Source organism: Asterias amurensis, chromosome 8 (assembly GCF_032118995.1).
Source record: "Asterias amurensis chromosome 8, ASM3211899v1".
NCBI classification, from domain to species: domain Eukaryota; kingdom Metazoa; phylum Echinodermata; class Asteroidea; order Forcipulatida; family Asteriidae; genus Asterias; species Asterias amurensis.
The window spans coordinates 18,143,725-18,168,839 of NC_092655.1; the positions used below are offsets into that span (position 1 = coordinate 18,143,725).

The 25,115-nt window shown below is 40.9% G+C and overlaps 2 protein-coding genes across 2 annotated transcripts; both read left to right on the top strand.

Moving 5' to 3' along the window:
- The first annotated feature begins 628 nt into the window (after nucleotides 1-628).
- Nucleotides 629-4,144, top strand: LOC139940740 (uncharacterized). Its single transcript, XM_071937108.1, has one exon. It carries the CDS (start codon nucleotides 730-732, stop codon nucleotides 1,882-1,884), a length of 1,155 nt encoding a protein of 384 aa, XP_071793209.1. The 5' UTR covers nucleotides 629-729; the 3' UTR covers nucleotides 1,885-4,144.
- A 460-nt stretch (nucleotides 4,145-4,604) lies between these two features.
- LOC139941154 (uncharacterized) lies at nucleotides 4,605-18,686 on the top strand. Its single transcript, XM_071937607.1, has 2 exons — nucleotides 4,605-7,018; nucleotides 17,253-18,686. Exons 1-2 carry the CDS (start codon nucleotides 4,918-4,920, stop codon nucleotides 18,215-18,217), a joined length of 3,066 nt encoding a protein of 1,021 aa, XP_071793708.1. The 5' UTR covers nucleotides 4,605-4,917; the 3' UTR covers nucleotides 18,218-18,686.
- Nucleotides 18,687-25,115: the final 6,429 nt, after the last annotated feature.

The window sequence follows — 25,115 nt, forward strand, 5'->3', positions numbered from 1 at the left end:
TTTTCAAATTTCTGTCTGGGCTCCCTCACCTTTTAACTGTGTTTATATCATCCATTCAAACACCTCACGTGATGCCCTCTCGACCAATCAGAATGGTTAAACTGTCGCGGGTATTTATGCATTTTTATTATATCTGCATTTAACTTCTTTTAGAGGGAAGTTTTTCATCCTAAAAGTATTTGGTCTAAGAAATTATTATACGTGTCATTCACATTGTTTTGAGAAATTGTAGAATTCCAATCAGTTGTAGTTAATTGTCTGACAAATAATTGTTTGATGTTACAATTATGAAATTGGTGCTTTTTTAAATGTCTGCCTGTGTTGCACATTATTAAACATGCCACACTAAAACCATGAAAAGTTATGTTCGGATGCCATGGTTTTCGATATGATTGTTATTTCCCGTTCTGCTCCATTTAACTCCCGCGTTTGCAGTGCAACTTACTGGTGACATGAGCTTGACATTTTGAACTTAAAAAAAAATGTTAGCCCTGTAAATGCTTTAGTACAGACGGAGTAGTTTCGTTCCTTTTGTAAACATGAGTTGTATTAATTTATTGTTGAGGCTCTTTGATGTGTGATCTGTGCACAGAATTATAAGGAAATGTCAACATGCATGTACAATATATGCTATAGCATAAACGCTGACAAAAAAACAGCACCATTTTGTACCTGTTGAATCTCGATAGGAAACATCTTTTGGTATTTCTATTTCAAAAAAGTTAACAAATGGATGGAAGGATGTCTATGTTTGTGTTGCTGGTGTGTGTTTGGTGTTCACTTGATGCAGGCGGACTCCTGATGGTTGTCACTGCTCAACCATCAGTATATGCGGTGATCTTAACACCAAAGGCCGATCGTAAGGAGGGTGGGCGGGTTGATATGAGGTGTACCGCTACAAACCTTGAGTCGGATCACATCGTGGAGTGGAGTAATACTCACCCCTTTTACACCTTGAGGTGGAATAGTACTACACTAACGACCAACATACGGTTTATGTTCAATACAACATATCCACAAAGTGGAATGGTTGTTCAAGACTTCACGATTACTAATCTGCAGATTGACGATTATGGTAAATATGTTTGTAACGTCAACCACCCTATCCCAAGTGGAGGAAGCACCATCATAGCTACATCCAGCGTAATCCTGTCAGCTCCATCGTATCCTGTATGTTCCCCTTCTGGACCCATCACAGTAGACACCGGTACAGAGCTACCACTGAGATGTCTATCTAAGGCTGATAACCCTGCAAATATAACAGCCCATCCACTGACTGATCCCAGTTACTATCCCTGGACATCATCAAGTGTCGATGGTTCAAATACGTTATCATTGCGTCTTACTGCAACTGTTGCTGATGGTGGGGTTGCATTTAACTGCTCTGTGCTACAAGGGAGTGGTGCAGATGGAAGACATTCGTGTATCATTGGACCAATCAGTGTGACAAAATCGGAAGATGCGACTAATGAAATAACATCAATCGGTCCAGAGACAACCCTAACCCCACCCAGCACCAACCAGCCCCCTCCTTCTAACCCATGGATTGTAGCTTTTGTAGTTACCCTCATTGTATCCATCATCGTCATCATTCTTGGTTTGTTTCAAATCTTCAAAATGAGACGTCTCATAAATAGTCTAAGAAAGACTGAGGCATCTCAAGTCCCCAAGGCTGATCCCTACATGGAGCTGCAACCAACGGAGGACAAGAACAAAGTCTATATGGAACCTACTACGGCTACAACTACCACACAAGATACCTACTACCAACCAGTTGAAGTCGAGACAGACAGCCCTGAGTATGACTACGCTCGGCCAGATGGCAGCACTAACACCGACTACGAAGCCGTGAGCAAGCCACAGAGTTCCGCTAAGAGACCATGATCAGAATACCAAATCCTAAAACAACGAGTACCCCGATTTCTACCCGACTTGCAAACGAACACTGACACACCCTGTCCACGTGAATTGGTGCTTTGCGAGTTTATAGAGTGTTTATTAATTTACATGAGCACATTGTGTTTTAGTTAAATGTTCACATAATCGCAGCTGCTAATTTGGAAACTGTCTTATGTAGGCACTACGAATCCCCGGCTCTTACTTAGGTTATAGGCATTGCTGCCTGTCTGGAGCTCCGTACCGAAAAACACATTTTCAAAATAACCGACGGACCATGCCGCGTCTGTAGTGCTAGTGCGTATTATAGTGCGCAATCCCTAATAATTTGCTGTTGTATTGTTAGCGGGTGCCCTTCATTTATATGCCTCTTAACTAATAGCTATAATCGGTTATGTCATTAGCACATGACTCTGTATGGGTTATTAAAAACTTAAGGCTAGTCCTAAATTAGGACTCCTATAAAGTTAGGACGAGACAGTCTTAACTCTTTGTGAAATCCACCACGGGACTATGTTGCTATTGATTCTGTTTAAGTACTGCCTTGGAGGTTTACTGGTAGTTGGGCAATTTGCATAACATAATATTATTCACGTCGTCACGTACATTTTGCTGTTGTAATAGTGTGTAGCATACTCTTCTATTAAACGACCTTTATAGCGGTGCAGCCATCTTGAATTTCTCCCATATGATATATCAATGTTACCAAACCGAGGCTAGAAGAACAAAATAGTCTGGATCCTATTTGCAAAATTATGAATAGCATTCATTATTGTTACTCGATACAAGGAACATGACCAAGATGGAGGCAGCACGTTAAAGGTCTAAATACTAGAAGACCAGCCTACTTTTCCGGCCTCTAAACAGCTAAAGGGGTTGTATGTCATTGTCTTCTGAAGGTGAAATGGCTCATTAATCAAGAGTTACTCGTCATAATCAATGACTGGTTTGTGTTATCTGATTATGAAGAAGCTCCCAAAATGGATTTCTTTATCACACTGACATGTTTGTTGGAAATGTGTACGCTGGTAACCCTTCCAGTTTTCTGTTGTGAGAGAATTATTTGGATGTTGATGATTTGAATGTAGCTTTTAATGTAATATCAGGAGAGACATTTTACGATTTTGTTATTACAATTGATAACAAGAGCCGTGAATATGCACACCTGCATTATGAGTAATATAAGGCTTCACACATAAAGCCTCTCTCAGGCATCTGAATATCCCACAATTCTATGAAAAAAATGCTTCTGTCGTTCCTTGTGTTATTTTGTTGCATTTTAAAGGCAGTGGACACTATTGGTAATTACTCAAAATAATTATTAGCATAAAACCTTTCTTGGTGACGAGTAATGGGGACAGGTTGATGGTATAAAACGTTGTGAGAAACGGCTCCCTCTGAAGTGCCATAGTTTTCGAGAAAGAAGCAATTTTCCACGAATTTGATTTCGAGACCTCAGATTTAGAACTTGAGGTCTCGAAATTAACCATCTAAACGCACACAACTTCGTGTGACAGGGGTGTTTTTTCTCTCACTATTATCTCGCAAGTTCGATGACCGATTGAACTCAAATTTTCACAGGTTTGTTATTGTATGCATATGTTGAGATACACCAACTTTGAATGGCTAATCTTTGACAATTACCAATAGTGTCCACTGCCAGTAAGCCCAATGTATCATAGTTTTGTTGTTTTATGCATAATGTCTGGGGACTCCAAGGAGGGCACTGGTCCTCAACGATTACCATAAGTGTATAAAACCTGCCTTTACACCCATCTTTATTTCTGGTGAAATTGTCTCTTGCTTTATGTTTAGTCGAGATTGTAAATAGTTCAGTTCAGTTCAATAAACGTTTATTCCATACTCTTGTTGAAAAAAAAATTGTGAGAATTAAACAGTACATAGAAATTTAACAAATCTAAAGTGTATTAATTATATAAAAAAAAATAATATAATCTAAAAGCAAATAATAAATTAATAACTAGGAATTAACTATGTACAAGACAGGAGCGAGAGCATGAGGCTGTTAGATAAGCCGTGGCTTGTAGACAACAGCCTTTATACAGACAAGAAAACAAACAAACAAACAAACAAACAAACAAACAAACAAACAAACAAATAAACAAACAACAAACAAACAAACAAACAAACAAACAAACAAATAAACATCGAAGAAGAAACAAGGGCAAGACAATTACAAGTAAGGGAATAAAAGGATAGCAACGAGTTCTTAAACTGCCGTTGAAAACCTTCATACCACACGCTGTCCTTCTCCTCAATGATCAGCCCAGACGATAGTTACATTAAATTGGTCGAATTTTTATTCAGTATATTTTGTTATGTGTGTGTAATTATATTGTGTATTGCATGGTATGTAAGGAAATGTTCCTCCATGGTTGGACCAATAAACTGAATTGAATTGAATTGTAAGGCTATGCAGATGTGGGAGAACTTACACTGACCCTAGAGACATGAAAGCCAGTGAGGGCATTCTAAGGCGGTCCATTTTGTATTGATTGTGTATGATGGGCTTACCGTCTTAGGGTCGTGTTCGATTGGCCGTCTATTAAGTCCTTTGTACGGCAGAGAATGGGGCTCTGACTTCTTGCAGATAACGGTAAACCCGATCGATCGAGTTGGGATGGCATTTGTAAATACCCCCCTTGGTTTAGGCCCATCTCAATGCTCAAGAAGGAACCATCCACAATCTTTGAGTGGGAAGCAAAGACAAAAATTCACAACCCACCACCAATGAGAAATAGTCTAAATATAGCAGTGACTTTCTATGGATTGGACCCGGTTCCGCAATTCACTTTGAAAACAGCTAGCCGGGCGCCCAGAAATAAACTACATGTTGTCTGAAGATAATCGAAGAAAAGAAATGACGGCACGTACATTTTTTAATCACGGTTGATTGGTTTTATCTGGCTTTAGTGTTTCTTCACTAACAGAGCGAAGCGTATTTAGTCGCCAGCAACACATTGCATTGGAGAGACCACTTTGCCTTGAGACGCAATCACAATGCTATCAAGTAGCACTCCAGATCTCCGTGAATGCTTGGGGACCGCCTTTCCTGTGTCATCCGTGGGTCGTTCAAGCCCTTTTCACCGGGGGTCAGACAAGCGATTACACGGTGGCGACGATGATGAGCCCATGAAGGAGATAGTGCCGAGGCCCGGGAGTGCACCGGCGATAAAGTTCAGCGACTGTGATTCGGCCTATGAGGAAATCGGCGATTTAAACAGCAGCAGTGACAATTTGGAGGATATTTTCAGCGTTCTCTCAGTCGAGGATGATCCTAAAGTGCCAGAGAACGACAACAAATACCAGACACCATTGGAGATCAGACCGGCAATATCGTCTCCCCAACGACCGTTGGCTTTGAAGGAGACTCCGGTGTCGATGATCAAGTGTAACATACCGTCTATCGCCGAGGTCAGCGGGGAGGATTCAGACAGTATGTACCACAACAAACACATGCCCAAACCAAGTCCCACTATCAAAACGGATGTCGCTCAGAGAAACACTTTAAACACTGGAGTTGCACAGACTGTTGTTTATAATCCCGCCTTAATTAAGAGACTCCGTACGCCGTCGGTGAGCATTACGGCCAGCGACGACACCTCAACCTCAGACGACGGCTCGGATGCCGAGATAGCTCGCTTTGCTCTCCCGGAAGTGAACATCAGTAACATCGTCCAAGCAAGAAGGCGTAGACACTCGCTGGCCGCTACCACACCGGACCAAATGACCAGGATGCTCCTATCACATCGCCGTGGCTCGGCGTCGGGCCTAACCATCCAAAATGGTGATCCAACCCGGACAGCGGATTTGAAACTAGCGATATCAAACATCAACACAAGGAAATCCTTGATTAAACAGATGTCTGCCGATGGTGATGCAGGTCGGTCTACACACAAGACATTGCAGGCACAGACGGCTCAAAGTTACCGGGGTCCGACCAGGAGAGGCGGACCCGCTACCCGGTCCACGTCCCCGTTCAGGGTTGTCACACCTCGGGCCGAATCGCCTAATTTTCACCGAGACTTTCGCACGGTATCTCAGGAGGAAACTGCCCCAGAGCATCGAGGTGCTTCACCTACGGGTAGTAGCCGTAGATATAGCCCAGGGGACAATCTGTCACCAACACCGATGTCACCGAGACCAAGGTCCCCGTGTCGACACAGGTCCCCGTGTCGACACAGGTCTCCGTGTCGAAACAGGCCACTGTCACCGAGAGATGAGATCGAGCAGATCTTATCAAATCGGTCTCGTTCCCCATCCCCAAGAAACCTATCTACATCCTCTTCAGTTTCTCTGATGACCCACTCTCACCAAGAACGATCGAGATCACCCGGCCCTTCTAGGTCGACACCAATGGCGGATGATGATCACATTGGGTTTGCTGCTAATAACAATGCCCGCTCCCAATTACGCTCACAGTCTCCAAGACCTGGACGGCATTCATACAACATTCAATGTGACAATTCCCATGCAACAGAACCTGCAAATAATTCTCAAAAGACTAGAACCGGATATAAAAATCTAGAAGTACATGAAGGCAAGCGTCATCAAGGAAGATCACGCTCCCCATCTTCACATTCCTTGAAGCCAGAGAGGTCAAGTGAACGCCGGTCTTCATCCCCACAACCTCAGCACAACCGCTCCCACAGACCAAGCCAAGAACGAAGACTATCCACCCGTAGATCGTCAAAGCCGGACATAACAAGCTCTAGTGATGAGCTCGCCTCTACTCGTCGGCCATCTTATAGCAGGTCAACATCCAAAGTGACGGATGAGTCCGATGATAGCACTGCCCACCCAGACAGAATCATGACCGACCGACGCAAGAGGCGAGGCTCCCGCGGTAAAATACTCCCTATCCTACCCACCACCATTAACAACAACCTGCTGGGTGTCAGGATGCAGTCTCGTCGATCGTCCATCTCCATCTCGCACCCTACCGAGGAGAAAGGCCCCCTGTCTCCCGGAGACAGAGCTGAGATTCGCTCCAAGCTTGCGAAGAAGGGTGGCCGGAGATCATCTTGGGCCGGAGCTGGTGATCCGTTCCTCATACCGTCCGTGTCGGTGCTGTCTCTACTACGAGAAAGCGGCAGTTGCGGTAAGTAGTAAATAATTAAAACAATATTTCTGTTAAAAAAGATGTTAAAGATGTTCGGGGATAAAAAATGTTTATTTTTGTTTCACCCATATACACCGGTAAGTGTATATGCGCTGGTCCTGCTGTATACTCTGCTTTCGCGAGTTCTGTGAAAAACAAGTTAAATGCTTAATACTTGGGTGGGATTCGAACCTACGACCCTTAACAGTATAGTGCAGCGACCTACCAACTAACACTATGTTAACAAGCACATTGTTAACAATAACATTACCTCTACTCTTTGATCCCGAAAATAACTCACCACCAATTAATGTTGTGTTGCAAAAGGCTGACATCTTACCTTTTGATATTACAAACATATGACGATGTATCGGTTTATGTTTCTCTAGCACGTAGTGTTAATGATAACATACTTTGTAGTCTCCACTTTAAAGGGTTTAGGGTGCAGTTTGTACGAAACAAAACAAAAAAGTCCACAGATTTACACTAAACTTACACAGTTTGTACATACTGATGGTAGAAAGCTTCCTAATGTAATACTAGGTGCCTGTGCTGTAGTTTTTGAAAAATTAGTAAACAGCTTCACGAAAATAATTGTTGTGTTATGAGACATTTAATTTTATCAACAAAGGATTGACGTGGCTCTACTGAAACATTTTTTGTGTGATAATGACGCTCAACTTCTGCAGGTAAATTATGTTATACACAACATCGTCATTTACAATGAGTATGGATTCATGTCATGGGCAAAAGCTTGATTTACAAAAGGTACCCGAACTCTAATTGAAAATACTGCTATACAACCGAAACCTCAGACCAAGAAGTTTTCTACAACTAATGTATTTTCTCAATATATATCAGGTGGCATGCGATGCAAATTAACTATACGACAAAAAGTTAACAATGACCAGATACTTCATTTATAAAAACATCCTACTTACTCATACTCATAGTTTATACTAAAGTTGGTTAATTTTTGTTCTCTCTTAAATACCAAAACTAGTTTAATAATCTTTAAGATTGAAAACCCTAAGAGTATTGGCCTCATTTCTCAAAAATTGGAACACTGTTTAATTTATTATAAAGACTTCTCGAGGATCGACTAATTTTAAAAGAAAATTTGCAGGTAAAGCTAAGAAATTGCTGTGAGAAGAAAACGTGTCCCTATTTATCTTCGGGTGATTTATTTTGTATTATTTGACATTTAATATTTCATTTTATTTTTTGCCTACCACAATCGAATTCCAACTTCGTCGAGTACGGATGGCAAATTGTGATGTTTTAGGATTTCATAACCAATGCATAAAACTTCATGACCCTTTTCCTAGAAACTTAAATAATGCTTTCGCAGAATCGGTATGTAGGGGTAGGAATAGCATTTGTGCAAGATTGTGAACATTTTCGGTAGTGAAAGGAACATCACGAAGTGTGTAAGAAATGCTACCTAATTAAAGTCACTTAAAGAGGATAAATTGTTTCTGGGCTGGACACAAGCCTAGGGCATTTTACACATTACACACAGCCATTTCCCCCGCCCCCCCCCCCCCCCCATAACGTAAACCAACAAAAGCTGAATAATTTGTTTTACGGTGTGAAATGAATTGACAATAATCAACACCCAGAAGCCCTATCCCAATAACTTTCTAAATAATCGAGGTGATTTAACGGATTTAAGACACATAATCGATTTAAAACCCTTTTGGAAGGCGGTTACTTCACACAATAACACAGGTGTCATTCCAAGTCCGTATACAATGCCTAACCACTTTGTAAGTAACGGTAGTTTTTTAGCGGAACAATAGTTGTCGATGCCGCAAAACCATTTTGCGGCACCATGAAACTGCTGAACAATTGGTGCCGAAAGTTTACGAGGGCAATGTTTTTTTTTACACACTTTTTCATACGATCGATATGGGGCGCCGTTTGTCAGTTAATTGTTTAGCTTTTTTTGTTGACATGTTTTTATCCCATGGTTTGTTCTAGAATAAGATGTCAAATTTCTTGTGTTTATGTAAACTTTTTATGAATTATACAATCAAAGCTTAAACAATTATGGTTTATAAACCATGGAAGTTTAAGCACCTTCAAAACCTCTTAAACCATGACAATTGATTTTGGCATAAACGACGTTTTGAAAATGCTATAATTACCATGGTTAATAAACCATGTTTCAAGATGCCTCATGGTTTCAAAACCATGTGTAAAAGTGCTTAATGTTCCATGGTTTGTAAACCAACTATAAGCTTTGATTGTATAATTATAGTCTCGGTATGTTAAACAAAATGTAACTAAACATGGTAAAAATATTATATAAAAAACACTAAGCATCTTCCCATCTTTGCTTTTTTTAGTACAAGGCAACCCAACCTACAAGCTTTTTCTTTTAATGGGTTATTTTATTTTTTATACACAAGTCGCCAGACACACAAGCCTGAAGGCCGCTTCAAGATGTGGGCTAGAAAGAAACAAAATACAGAGGCCGTTGCCACCTCCTCCTAGGGCTGAAACAGGGTTACCCCTTTTACAGTCCATACGGATGTTCAAAGCTTAAAGAATTATGCCTCCATTCAGTTTCAGTCTCTGTTGAATCATTTTTTTTATTTGGATGTATATGTATGGAAATAAATGTTGCTGGTTGATCGATTGAATTGACAAACGGCGCCCCATACGATGGTTGGGCATCCAGACGGATCGAGTCCGAAGCGTGTGCAATTAACTTTTCTGCTCACATAAGAATTCACTTTCAATTAAAAGTGTTCTAATGATGTTACTCCAGCCGGGTGGTTCTTTTGGGTGTCATCACGAAGTCCTTACTTATGGTCGTTGTCGTGGAACAATCCTTTTCAATGTTTTTTTCTTCTCTCTTTTCTTCTGATGGATGTGTGGGCTAGACCATTTCTCAAGACTATCAAACTGAGCGCGTGTGTTCGTGTAAGACGTGAGAAAGATAATAACAACGTTTTCAAACGGTTCGGGGTCGTTTCATGATGATGGTACGACAAACAAGAAATCAGCCAGTTAAAACGTTTACCTTTGAAACTGCTGCTCTTGCCGAAGGCCCATTTTAAATTAATGTCTTTGTACCAGTTGCCGCACTTTCCACGAAATTTGGAACTCATACAAACTATTTACAAAAAGGGAAAGATGGTTACAAAAAACCTGGACACCTTTGGTAATTGTCAAATTCCAGTCTTCTCACTTAGTGTATCTCAACATATGCACAAAGCTGTGCCAATTTGAGCTCAATTGGTCATCAAAGTTGCGAAATAATAACGGAAGAAGAATTACCCTTGTCACACGAAGTTGTGTGCTTTCAGATGCTTGATCTCGAGACCTCAAAATCTAATTCTGAGGTCTCGAAATCAAATTCAAAGTAAAAGTTACTTTTTGCTCGAAAACTACGTTACATCAGAGGGAGCCGTTTCTCACAAAGTTGTTTACTATCAACAGCTCTCCATTGGTCGTTTACAAGTACGTTTTTATGTTAACAGTTATTTTGAGTAATTACCAACAGGCCTAGTATCCAATGGCTTCAAGTGTTCATGAAGATAAAATGATCAGACTGAAAAAGCACAATCCCATAAAATATTGCCATTTTTATTATAGTTTTTTTTCCCGGCACATTTCAACAGAACGTATGCCATTTTGGTACCCATCAGCTCTTTCAAATTCACCGTTCAAAAGTTAACGCTTTGACATCGTTATTCAATATCAACAGGGAGGATTCAGTAGTTTAACATCCACAAGTCGAACAAGATTATTTAAACTCATTAGATCATAGACCAAGATTATAAATAACATGTTGCTCGCCACACCTGCTCCGGTTTTGGCCGCCGCAATTCTTTTTTTTCATGGAGCCTCATATAAGCACAAAGCTTCGCACAATAAAATTAGTCTTATCAGAATTAGGTTAACAGCCAAACTACAATCATTATGGGACAGGTACAATTGAATTGTTTTGTGACTTGTCTGCTAAGTTCAGGAAATTGTTAAGCAATATTAGCTCAGCATCAGCGTGTGGGTCCGAACCCCGATAGTGACACTTGTGTCCTTGAGCAAGACCATGGTTGCCTCGTAAAAAGTTGATAATGCGCTACATGCTGCTGACCAGGGAAGGTGTAGCCCTGTAGTAGGTGGCAACGTGCTCCTGGTTGCACGTGATTTGGGTTGGCAGAGCCCAAACCAGTTTACTGTGGGTGCGTTCGTTTAACTTCCCTGGGTCGACCCCGGTGTGTGGCGGTTTCTTTTTTCAGGACGAACGTGGGGAATTATCTGCACACCATCGTCCTGGAAAAAACCCACCACACACCGGAGCCGACCCAAGGAAGCTAGACGAACGCACCCTGTGTAGCCCTCACCTCGAAGAGTGGCATTGTGATGTTAAAGGCGATGTCTCTCTTTTTTTCTTTCTTCTTTTTTTCATTTCGGCAAAATTTGTTTTACTCATTTTACATGCTGTATGTAATACCGACACGTTGAAATGCAATATTAAATAGGCTTACATGTAGTTTTCAGTCACTCACCGACAGTTTTAAAAGTTAACAAAGCTGTCGAAATCGTAAAGTATAAGTCAGTACCTTACACGCAATTTAGAGGCAGTTGGGGCACAATTAATCCTAATTTTGAAAGTGTACTTCAATCCGTGTAAGAAAACCTCCTTTGTATCCCAGTCTTCTTCATTCATGAATTCATACAAAGGGTTATTGTTTTGTCTAAGTCCCATGTATCGATTATTAAGTAGAGTGGAGACAAGTCCCCGCTGGGTTGGTTCCACACTTACTGCCATGTCCTGTCGTTTTACGTCACTGGGACCATTAAGCACATCCACAACCTTACCTGCCATAGGTTTTGTGTTGTTTTGGGGTACGACGAAATTATACGTCTATGACGTGTTTAGGGGTCAGTAACCCGGTATTGAGCAGTCAACTGCTTAGAAGTCAAAACAACAACAACGAAAATAAAAAAACCGGTGTAGCAATTATCTTGTTTTCCCAACGTTGCTGACGTTTGCTTTTTTTGAGGGCATTGCCTCTTTACGAACAATAGATCCCATCTCTGCCCACCGAACCTTGTACTCTGAAGTCTTATCATGGGTTCTTCTTTTGCTCCAACGAGACAATATACCATCTTTAAAGTCACCTGGAAATACATTTATTTTTTCTTTCAAACATAAGAGTATATGCTTACGATCAATAAAACAATTGTTTTAATAATTGTTTGTCACGATTTATATGTTTAAAAAATATATATAAAGTTGTTTGGGGGGGGGGGGGGGCTGACTCCTTTTGTGACGTCAATTGAGGCAGACTTTCAGACTTTGCATGCAATGCGTATAGTAAACACACGTGCAAAGTACATGTACGTCCAAGTCGTGAGTTGGTGCGTTTCATAAAGTGTTTTTCTGCATTCAGCAGCAATACACCTGGTCGGCATTGCCGAAAAAAACACCAAAAAAATATTTTTTTGCATCGTACAAACTCACGACATGGTCCATACATTTACTTTGCAAGTGTGTTTACTCTACGCATTGGAGGCCAAGTCTGCCTCGATTGACGTCACGATCAGTGGTCCCTCCAACAGTGGTCTATATAATGAGAGCCGACTGGTATTCATTAATTAATGAACAATTTTTATAAACGATAACTTTTTTAGACTGTCGAAAATAAATAATGTTATTATAATAATATTATACTAATTTGATAAGTTCTTTTTAAAACCGCCCACATAAAACTTGATGCATTTCACTATAGTTCAAACACACTACAATATATCTTACGCCCTCGACTCGACTAAGGTTGAACGCCTATTTGCCAATCATGTGCGCCGGTGCGTGCATTGGTGTGCTCCCTTTCCCATTATTGCCCACATAAGATGGGGCAAGATGGTGTAAATGCATAAGTTCTATAGATGCAGTCATTATAGACAGCACAATGGAGCAACAGCTGAGAAGAAAAAATAAATCTTGGTGCACAAATAAAAAGACGGAAATTAGCCAATGCTTATTCTCGAAAGAAAGTCTTAAAGGCAGTGGACACTGTTGGTAATTGTCAAAGACAATTCTTCTCACTTGGTGTGTCTCAACATATACACAAAACAACAAACCTGTGAAAATTTGAGCTCAAAATTAGTCATCGAAGTTGCAAGATAATAATGAAAGAAAGAACACCCTTGTCACACGAAGTTGTGTGCTTTCAGATGCTTGATTTCGAGACCTCGAATTCTAAACTTGAGGTCTCAAAATCAAATTTGTGGAAAATTACTTCTTTCTCGAAAACTACCTCACTTTAGAAGGAGCCGTTTCTCACATTGGTTTATACTATCAACCTCTCTCCATTACTCGTTACCATGTAAGGTTTGATGCTAATAAATATTTTGAGTAATTACCAATAGTGTCCACTGCCTTTAAGTTTAATCTTAAGAACAGAAAGAGACATTGATTGAACATGAGAGGGTCCGTTCCAAAGTGTTAATGCACTTGAGTAATTTACTTGTACAGTATCTTTGCATTTTAAAGGCAGTGGAAACTATTGGTAATTACTCAAAGTAATTGTTAGAATAAAAACTTACTTGGTAACAAGCAATTGGAGAGATGTTGATAGTTTTAAAAACATTGTGAGAAACGGCTCCCTCTGAAGTGGAGTAGTTTTAGAGGAAGAAGTAATTTTCCACGAACTTGATTTTGAGGTCCCGAAATCAAGCATCTGAAAGCACACAACTTCAAGGGTGTTTCTCTTCCAATTTTATCTCACAACTTCGACAACCAAATTTTGCGCATAAAATGTCACAGGTTTGTTATTTTATGCATATGTTGAGGTACACCAAGTGACAAGACTGATCCTTGACAATTACCAACAGTGTCCAGTGTCTTTATCATAACAATTGGGAAATTCAAAAGTAAATAACAATAAATAAATCATATCCATTTATATTGCGCCCATTCCATAACATGTACACAAGGGCATAACAAAATAATTATAAAAATACCAATAATTGTACAACAGGAAAATATACAACAATCCAAACCAATGAAAATACATGGACCTTACAAAACAATCCGAAGAGTAAAAATTGCAAGTAGGCCTAACCTGGTATCAGAGCGTAAAGAATAGTTAGACATTGTCTTTATAGGGTAGGCCCAGCGTTTGCAATAACTTTTTAAGAAACTCGGTTAGAAGAACAGCAGCTTTCTATAGCATAAAACATTTCAGAATTATTTCACTTTGAACTAATGTGGTCATGGTATTAAAGTATACACGTTGTTATGCCCCAAATAAGTAAAAAGTGTCATGACGGTAATCTTTCTCTGATTGTGAATAGAATGCACTCGTCTTCGGCTCGTACATTCTACTCACGAATCTACACTTGTTCGTCCTTTCTCCAGTTAACAGATCGTGCACAAATACAGCGTTATCAGAATAACAAACTGATTAAAGTGTGGCATTTCTGTTCATGTAAAAAGGCATCTAAACTATATTGATTTTATCGTACGGGGTAGTAGGCGACTCCCGGTTCCACTTCAACTATTTTAAGCTTCGTACAATGAACGAAAAAGCAGCTTATAAAACCCAAATTCCCTCCATGTGGATTTTTTAAACCACTCTTAATAGGATTTCCTTTCATTGTTGTTTAACCTCCCTAACGAGGGGAGTATAGCATGCACTGACAAAGTCAAAACAAACAGGCCGTTTTTCGCACAAGCATTTTTGTGAAAACGTACAATGTTCCAGTGAGCCTTCTCAGTTCAACAATTCACTTTTGTCTGTAACGAACAGTTGAGTGTAGACTCTACGAATAATACACTTTATCAATACAGTGACGTCACATAAATAGTTTAAGTTAAAAAGAATTGTCGAGAAAGTGTAGATCCGTTGATACTGCATGGATACAACGTACGAACCAAGAGCGAGTAGGGCCTATACTCTATACAATAGTCACAAATCTAGATTATTATTATTTTCTTACTTAAACCATGGAGGAATATTATTCCTCCATGCTTAAACTATTTCCCAAAAGCAACTAATAAATGGAGTGCCGGCGAGCTTAAAGGCAGTGGACACTATTGGTAATTGTCAAAGACTAGCCTTCACAGTTGGTGTTTCTCAACATAATGCACAAAATAACAAACCTGTGAAAATTTGAGCTCAATCGGTCATCGAACTTGCGAGATAATAATGGAAAAAAACACCCTTGTCACACGAAGTTGTGTGCGTTTAGATGGGTGATTTCGAGACCTCAAGTTCTAAATCTGAGGTCTAGAAATCAAATTTGTGGAAAATTACTTCTTTCTCGAAAATATTTTATACCATCAACCTCTCCCATTACTCGTCGCCAAGAAAGGTTTAATGCTAATAATTATTTTGAGTAATTACCAATAGTGTCCACTGCCTTTAAACTATTTCCCAAAAGCAACAAACAAATGAGTGCCGGTGGTTAAAAGGGAGCTTTAAAACGAACAATATAAATTAGTTTGTAATCTCACACCGATGTGTATGATTACTGCACTAAACTCTTCTCTAGTCAACATATGTGAAAAAAAAGTTCTAAACAAAATCGCGACATTTCTTGGTTGGTTACGGTCTTGTCCAAATTATCATTTTGTGGCTGTGGCTACGACTGTTGCTAAGGGAGTCGCTATTTGACATCCTAAGTACCAATAATTACGATGATGCAGCGATTAAGCCGTAGCCACAGACACGGCCTAGCAGCAGATTATCGACAGCGTAGTTCAATGAACCCCACAGTGGGGCACCACTGATCCCAGTATAATAGAGATCAGTGAGGGGAACCAGCAGCCGATTTCACAAAACGCTAGATTAATCCCAACTCGAGTTAGGACGAGTAACCCGTCCTAACTTAGGATGGGTTCAATGCGTCCTACGTATTTGGATACGGAACTGAACCCGTCCTAAGTCCTAAGATTTATCCTAAGTTAAAGGGTCTGTGTACTTTTTCCTAACACAAAGCACAATGTCCACAGATTTACATTAAACTTACAGGGTTTGAAGATAATATGATAGTAGAAAGCTTCCCTTGAAATTTTACTCACTAAGGTGCTATTAGTTTTTGAGAAATGAGTGAAACAAATAATTGTCGTCTCAGTTTCAGCATAGAAAATCGTATTAACCAGTTATGCTAGGTTTTTGGTACTGGTTAATGGGATCTTACATGCTATAATAAAAACGAATTTGTGACTTTGTTTTACCCATTTCTCAAAGACTACAGAACCTCAGTTAGTATTTGAAGGGAAGCTTTCCACTATCATTATCTTCAAACGCTGTAAGTTTAATGTAAATATGTGGACATTTTGAAAAAGTACCCAAATCCTCAAAGAAGAGTTCGGTGAAATCGACGGCTGCTCCCCGCCCTCAAAATGGACCTTGCATTTATGGATACCAACTTGTCTAGCTCCTGTGCACAAAAGTATCAAATGGACCAGACTATTTTGACCTTTCAGTCTCAATGCTGCGGGCTTGGTCTGGTTGTGGTTTCCTTCTTGGTTTATAGGAAGGATTTATTATTGAAATGAGTTTCTAGAAATGAGATACTTTCAGGACGCTTGGTGGCAGCAGAATACCAGGTAAAAAACATTGTTCTCGGTAATGTGCGCATGCTCAGAACTATGTAAACAATGGAAATTTACCTGGTAAGTCTGCTGCCACCTAGCGCCTCAAAGTCTCGATCTCCCATTGTATTTCGTTAAACAGGTTCAGCCCCAAATCCCTGCAACACTATCTCATAGATGTTCATTCTTTGCTTCGCTCGATCCAAGTTTACCGAACTTTTCATGGATATCTTATTTCTCAACTGTATTTTACTATTTTCAATTTGTTTTTGTTTACTGTTTGTAAACTTTGTACACATGGCCCTTTGGGATAGCAGTTGCAAAACTGATAAGGCAATAATATACCCTGTCCAAATACATAAATAAGTAAACAATGTTTGGGTAGCATGGTTGGCTTGTGGGTAAAGTGCTTGCCTCACACCATTGATTCTCTGCTGTGCCACGAGGGTTTTCCAGACATCCGGTTTTCCTCCCTCGGGAAAAAAATCAAACACTTTCGATATCTGGCTGTGCTCCGTGGTCATAATGGGTTGATGTGGCTGGCAGCCAAAGGTGCACTTGAATGCCAGCTTCTCGAACACGTGTAGCGGCGTCCTTCGCAATTCAGCTCTTAGCTGCGAGTAAGGATGATTAGCCCCCAAATTATTATTATGTTTGTTTTCCTTTCTACAGCTGAAGACGAAGAGCAAGACAAGAACAAGGATCCGCACATCCTGACCCTTCATTTCATCACCGATCCTGGCCAGTCACACCCTTTGCAGATGACCCTTCGACCACTCATCGAGTCTGTGGTACCCAAACTGAAGCTCTTCAACTTCGTTGAGCGCAGTGAGTCTGCCACGAAGGACCCCGCAGGCAGCAGTCAGGCCGACCACAGAGACACGGTACCCACTCTAGGCGTAGTGCTGCTACTACAGGAAGCCTTCGGTATGGAGAGGATCTTAGAAGCCCAGAAGTACCTCCGGTCCGAGCCGTGGGAGCTACACCACCGCGGGAAGGTCGGCAGCAACAACGTCCCGTACCCGACGAACAACCAGGACTTTTACGCCCACCAGACCCGCGAGGACTCGGCCCTCTGGGCTGTCCGCCAGGTCCACTTCGGCAAGGACAGACTGCGCTTCCAGCTCTTCGTCTCAGACAACATGTGGACGGACACGATCAGCTTCTACTCCCTGTTGCTGTCCCGACCCACCCACATTCAGAAAGAGGACTTCTGCTATTTTCTTGTGTTCTGCAGCCAGGATTTGAATATCGAGGTGCAGCTCGCCCTGAAGAAGCTACCTCCAGGATTCCAACCGCAGTTCTTGGACTCTACCATCTTGCAATTCAAGGTGGGGGACATGTGTCAGTTGGTACCCCTCCTACCTAGAGTCTGCATACCCATCAGTGGTAAGCGGTGGCAGACTGCTGACCCAGACGGTAATAAAGTGTTGCTGTTCGTTGAACCCGGTCCCACAACCTCACCGAGGTCTTCCGATTCGCCCCCACTAATAGTACCGAAGTCTACTCCAGCAGGCCCCTCTTGCAAAGAAAGAGTGGTGGCGCCCTCTTGTGATAGTAATGACCATCAAAACCAAGAGCGCAGTGGACATTTTGAAGATTATTTTCATGAATCAAATTTAGTATCTGCCGTCTGAGAGAAAACGTATGTTGAATATTGACACATTTTACATAAACATTTGATTGTTCAAAGGTATTAGACGGGACCGGCAGGGTTAAAACACCATTCATAACTACCTCAGACAGTTTCGCTATTCCTACGGGTGTGTATAAACCTTTGTTTATGACCAGTATAAAGTGTTGAAACAGGGGCGTGACACGCGAGCTTGCACCTGTTCTGATAAGACAGTTTCTTCATTCCTTTTGGTCGAGAGCAACGGCTGAAACAGTTGTGCCACCACACGCGATACGCACGACGCGCACAGCATTCCCTTATAAGGAATGCTAACCCGAGGGCGGCGGAGGGCTTTACCATTTCATAGCTGGAGGGGTGTTGTGTTGAAAGAAATCATTGAACAATTAAAAATTTTGCATTTATTTTACTTTTTGACAAAAAAGTGTTGATGTTTTTGACCGAAAAGGTAGTGGTTCAACTACTAGTTGAAAACCTCTTCACCACACATTGATTCGTTCAACTACTAGTTGAAAACCTCTTCACCACACATTGATTCCCTTATTGTTAATTATTTTGAAAATTTGCTTATTATAAAGCTTTCCAAGAAGCGATTTTTCTGCATGTATTTTGTTTCCCTTTGAAGTGAAGTCATATTGAGACAACGGTATCTGAAACCTTTAAAAAGAAATGAAGAAAAAATAACACAATGTCCACGCCACAAATGCTAGGCCGCTGGCAGTACAAGGTTTTGCGTACAAAGTCTTGTCATTTTTGTTTGTGAATTAGGTGTCTTTCTCAACAGTTTTACAAAATTTCTCAGACAAAACAACATAAACAAAATGATGTGAAATAAATATACTTATTGAATTTGTTTAACTAAACAAAATAATAATGCGAAATACTGAAACTCTGTCAAGAGATAAACACTCGGTGGTAACACATTATACCAGACAGGGCAAATTTCATGTATCACGCTAGCCTACCGTTGTCTGTGCCGTTTTCCAGGATTCAGTGTAAGATAGTTGTAACACATCTACGCACCATGTTATGCTGTCCTGTCGGGGAAATTCTGTAAATCGTTGAGAGAGACACCCACTTTACATAAAAACAGTTTAAAACACAACGGTGCATGCTTCTAAGTCTTATGGGAGTTGCGTACAAATCTTTGCGCTGCCAGTGTATCAGCAAATTAAGTTGATGCTACGTGCATCACTTGCGAGTTTGGAGTGGTTTACAACAAGTGAAAATGGAGATTAAGTTTATTGGGATATTTGATTTCGTTTAGAAATGAGCTCATTATTGGAGTTCAATCCGTTAATTTTCATCAACGCGGATAAAATTGCATTTCTCTAACATCCCGTACACTATGTCATGACTACTTACACACTTAAAGGCACTGGACACTATTACTCAAAGTTTGTATATAGGTTTTCTCGGTCAATTTCGGAAAAATGAGCAGCCAATTTAACCACCAGCCTATTCTATTTCGCACGAAATTAATGCTACTAAAAAAAGGTCATTCGATTTCATTTTAAGACTAGTCAAATCTACTTTTACGTCATTCGATTTAACAAAATAATCATTCAATTTAACAATTCATCGAAGCTGCATTCAAATTCGCAGGAGTGTTTTTGAGGCGTGTGTTTAGTCATTCAATTTCATTTTGAGGCAGTCAATTCTGATATTTGTGCAGTCTTAAAAACGCTAGATTAACTTGTTGTTTCCTTATACGAATGTTAAAGGCATGCGGTTAATGTTTTGGCACTCTTGAACATAATATGCCAAGATGTCTGGCACGCCAACAGATGGTTGGTGAATATTTACAAAAAACAACAACTGGAAAAACATTAAAAAACAAAAAACAAAAAAACAATCAAACACATTCAAATGTCAGGTCTTGGTCAGTTAACAATTGAAGGGCTCCCGAAAAAAAATAAAGAAGAAAACAACCCTTATGGGGCCCAAGGTAAAGTCTACTGGAAACATAAAATAAAGAAAATCAATTTTCATTTTTTGAAAGATTGATTGTAGTGTTCAACTCGACTTCGCCTTTTTGAAGGGAGCGTTCCATCTTCAACCTGTGAAGGTACGAAACGGTTTGCCTTATACAGTATATCTGTTTATTCGTATTTCTTTAGTCGTACTTATTTGAATCCTCAGTGAGTGAAATTAATTGCCTCTTTACGAAATTGAAAATTATTAAATCAGCAAAATCTCTAGTCGAACCAGCTTTGCTAAATTGAATGATGATTGTGTGTCATGAAAAAGTCTGAATGAGTGTGCTAGGAACTTGAATGCATCAAAACGAAATTGAATGACCGAATTCTGAATTTGAAACGCAGTAAAAAACCGGAGAGGCAAAATACCTTTAATTCGAGCGCCTGAAAAAATGAAATTGGCCGCCCATTTGCCGAATTTGACCGAGAAAACCTATATTAAAGATACAACGAATGAGAATACTGGTCTTTGACAATACCAAAGGCGTCCAGTGCCTTTAACGAATTATTGCCCAGTTTGTATATCCGTTTTTAATTATGTTGTAAAATCTTCTGACGAGTTGAATTTTTTGTCATAAAATAATGAAACGATTTGTAACACCGTATCGCTTTATAATAAAGTTTTGATTTATAATTATCAGGAAAAAACCCGGAGAAGATACAGTTGACCATTATTTTGTTTGTTTTCATTAAAAGTTAGGTTTATGGCCCCATGGGAATTTGTGTAGGCATATGGTCCGAATGTCTTTGTAACTGCGATGCCACCGTCGGGAAACAATGATAACTCGTTTGCAATTTTGAGTTCACACTTGTTGCAAAAATCACATACTTTTCCAGAAGCGAAGAGACAGTTTGACAAAACAAAAACAATTTAAAGTTTCATTAGAATTTACACTGGCATAAAAAAACATATATATACAAATCGATACATAAAGAAACAAAGAATCAAAAATAGCTAAACAATACCAAGCCAGTGAGTGGCGAGGAGGAACACGTGACCAGCACCTCTACAAAGCCGTCCTGCCACAAAGAATGTCCCCTGAAACCCACCCCACAGTTAAAAACCAGCCATCCCACTGTTAAAAAAAAAAAAAAAATAGGGGCGCTTGAAGGCGGGACTGACAATTACAGACGACAAGAAGAGCAATCAATGGCAATGCAACACCCAAGTGCAAACATCAACCGTTGAAAAGTCAGATACAAACTTGTCCTTGTAAAATTGGAGCAGAAGAGTCTTAAATGATTTGGTTGAGCAGTGACAACCATCAGGAGTCCGCCTGCATCAAGAGAACACCAAACACACACCAGCAACACAAACATAGACATCCTTCCATCCATTTGTTAACTTTTTAAATGGAAATATCAAAAGATGTTTCCTATCGAGATTCAAAAGGTACAAAATGGCGTTGATTTGGTTGAGCAGTGACAGATTTGGTTGAGCAGTGACAACCATCAGGAGTCCGCCTGCATCAAGTGAACACCAAACACACACCAGCAACACAAACATAGACATCCTTCCATCCATTTGTTAACTTTTTAAATGGAAATATCAAAAGATGTTTCCTATCGAGATTCAAAAGGTACAAAATGGCGTTGAATTTTTGTCAGCGTTTATGCATGTTGTAATTTCCTTATAATTCTGTGCTCAGATCACACTTCAAAGAACTTCAACAATGAATTAATACAACTCATTGGTTTACCAAAGGGAGCGACAATACTTCCTCTGTACTAAAGCATTTACAGGCCTACTGATTTATTACAATTTAAAATGTCAAGTTCATGTCATGTAAGTTGCACTGCAATCACGGGTTTTAAAATGGAGCAGTATTGGAACTAAAAATCATATCGAATACCATGGCAACAGAACATAACTTTTCATGATTTTAGTTTGGCATGTTTAAAGACACTGGACGCTATTGTCAAAGACCCATCTTCTCACTTGGTGTATCTCAACGTAAGCATAAAATAACAAACCTGTGAAAATTTGAGCTTAATTGGCCGTCGAGAGGTTGCGAGAGAATAATGGAAGACAAAAACGCCCATGTTGCACAAGAAGTGTGCTTTCAGATGCTTGATTTCGAGACTTCAAAACCCAATTTCGAGACCTCAAAATCTAATTCTAAGGTCTCGAAAATCATATATTTTTGTGAGAAACGACTTTCTCAAAAAACTAAAGAGGGAGCTGTTTCTCACAATGTTTTATACCATCAACAGCTCTCCATTGCTCGTTATACCAAGTAAGTTTTTATGGTAATAATTAACTTGAGTAACTATCAATAGTGTCCAATGCCTTTAACAAAAGCAACGACAATAAACGCAATTCAGCCTCTGGCTGCCAAGTATGATTGTTTTTTAATAAACCAATAATAATAATAATAACAACAACAACAACAACAACAACAACAACAACAACAACAGCAGCAGCAGCAGCAGCAGCAGCAGCAGCAGCAGCAGCAGCAGCAGCAGCAGCAGCAGCAGCAGCAGCAGCAGCAGCAGCAGCAGCAGCAGCAGCAGCAGCAGCAGCAGCAGCAGCAGCAGCAGCAGCAGCAGCAGCAGCAGCAGCAGCAGCAGCAGCAGCAGCAGCAGCAGCAGCAGCAGCAGCAGCAGCAGCAGCAGCAGCAGCAGCAGCAGCAGCAGCAGCAGCAGCAGCAGCAGCAGCAGCAGCAGCAGCAGCAGCAGCAGCAGCAGCAGCAGCAGCAGCAGCAGCAGCAGCAGCAGCAGCAGCAGCAGCAGCAGCAGCAGCAGCAGCAGCAGCAGCAGCAGCAGCAGCAGCAGCAGCAGCAGCAGCAGCAGCAGCAGCAGCAGCAGCAGCAGCAGCAGCAGCAGCAGCAGCAGCAGCAGCAGCAGCAGCAGCAGCAGCAGCAGCAGCAGCAGCAGCAGCAGCAGCAGCAGCAGCAGCAGCAGCAGCAGCAGCAGCAGCAGCAGCAGCAGCAGCAGCAGCAGCAGCAGCAGCAGCAGCAGCAGCAGCAGCAGCAGCAGCAGCAGCAGCAGCAGCAGCAGCAGCAGCAGCAGCAGCAGCAGCAGCAGCAGCAGCAGCAGCAGCAGCAGCAGCAGCAGCAGCAGCAGCAGCAGCAGCAGCAGCAGCAGCAGCAGCAGCAGCAGCAGCAGCAGCAGCAGCAGCAGCAGCAGCAGCAGCAGCAGCAGCAGCAGCAGCAGCAGCAGCAGCAGCAGCAGCAGCAGCAGCAGCAGCAGCAGCAGCAGCAGCAGCAGCAGCAGCAGCAGCAGCAGCAGCAGCAGCAGCAGCAGCAGCAGCAGCAGCAGCAGCAGCAGCAGCAGCAGCAGCAGCAGCAGCAGCAGCAGCAGCAGCAGCAGCAGCAGCAGCAGCAGCAGCAGCAGCAGCAGCAGCAGCAGCAGCAGCAGCAGCAGCAGCAGCAGCAGCAGCAGCAGCAGCAGCAGCAGCAGCAGCAGCAGCAGCAGCAGCAGCAGCAGCAGCAGCAGCAGCAGCAGCAGCAGCAGCAGCAGCAGCAGCAGCAGCAGCAACAACAATAATAATAATAATAATAATGATAACCCGAAAGCATTTACATGACTACCAATTTTTTTTTTACAATTCAAAACGTCAAGCTCACGTCATCAGTAAGTTACACTGCAAAACATTGGTTTTAAATGGAGCAGTACGGAAAACAAATATCATATCGAAAACCATGGCAACCGAACATAACTTTTCGTGGTTTTAATTTGGCATGTATAATAATAAGCAAATGAGACAGAAATTTTAATATCAAACAAATTGCCCAGCAATTAAATATAACTGATTGGTATCCTTCAAATTCACAAAACAATGATGCATACAACAATTTCTCAGATCGAAGTTTATGATAACAACTTCCCACTATAAAACAAAATTAAATAAAGATATAATCACAATAAATCATCATGGCTTTCCGCTGGTATTTATATTTGAATACGGAGAAAACCTCTTTATAACAATATTTTTAGAAATCCAACCATGCAAAACAATCAATTTATACTATGTATAGGAACAAATTAGAGTCAGTTGTCGACACTAGGCAAATCATGAGTGCGATTTATGGGATCGTACAGATGAGATTGGTATAATATATTATATTGAATGAAAACGCGTGTAAATTCACCGCTATTATACCACGCGTGCGTGGAGTCATGATGCGATGACGACCGTGAATTAGACCATGGGATGATAGCTAACCGTAGCCCCCACTTTTGGACCACGCAATTTTTGTATGTAGGTATGAAATAAAATACAGAAAGTCGATTACTTGCTGTTGCTTGGCGAAAATCCTGCACCGAATCCCGAAAAGAAACAATTACAGCGACAAATAGTGATCTAAAAATCCTCGGAAGCCTGCGATGTGGGCGACGTCATTCGAAGCATTATCGTGTTTCGTTCCCACATAACCATATAACATACAGTGTATTTCTTCAAACCCCTGAATAAAAGGATGCCGATATAGGCTCGTTCGACAAAATTATAAGTTGTCACACAAGCGCGAGTGGAACAAAATAGTGCGTCTGCGTCCCACATCTAACTCGTGATAATACAAATTTAACACACGCACGTCGAAGCAACGAAAAACAAATGGCATTGTACTTGATGTTCAATCAATAAAAATCATTGGTTTTTGTTTTAGGCCTTTGCATGTTAATCGGACAGAAAAGGGGAAAATTTACATCGTTCACATTAAACACTTGGAAAGGGTTCTTGCACTGCCGTGAACGATTGGTAAATAGTCCCAGATGTATACAGACGTTTTTAAAAAAATACTGTTTTTTACCTAAAATGACCCAAAAATTGGTCTGTTCACGAACTGTGCAGTTTTAGAGCTTAGCAACAACCAAATTCGGATTCAGTACCATTGAAAACCCTTGTGCGTCAAATTTAATGCGGTCCGGAGATGGGGACCACGGAACCCCAAAAATAGGCCCCTTTTCAATACCCATCCC

What these genes read in the sequence shown, in the direction of transcription:
- LOC139940740 (XM_071937108.1), top strand. Translation starts at nt 730, where the DNA reads ATGGATGGAAGGATGTCTATGTTTGTGTTGCTGGTGTGTGTTTGGTGT.
- LOC139941154 (XM_071937607.1), top strand. Translation starts at nt 4,918, where the DNA reads ATGCTATCAAGTAGCACTCCAGATCTCCGTGAATGCTTGGGGACCGCC. An exon ending in ACGAGAAAGCGGCAGTTGCG is followed by an intron (nt 7,019 to 17,252) that starts GTAAGTAGTAAA and finishes TCCTTTCTACAG; the next exon opens with CTGAAGACGAAGAGCAAGAC.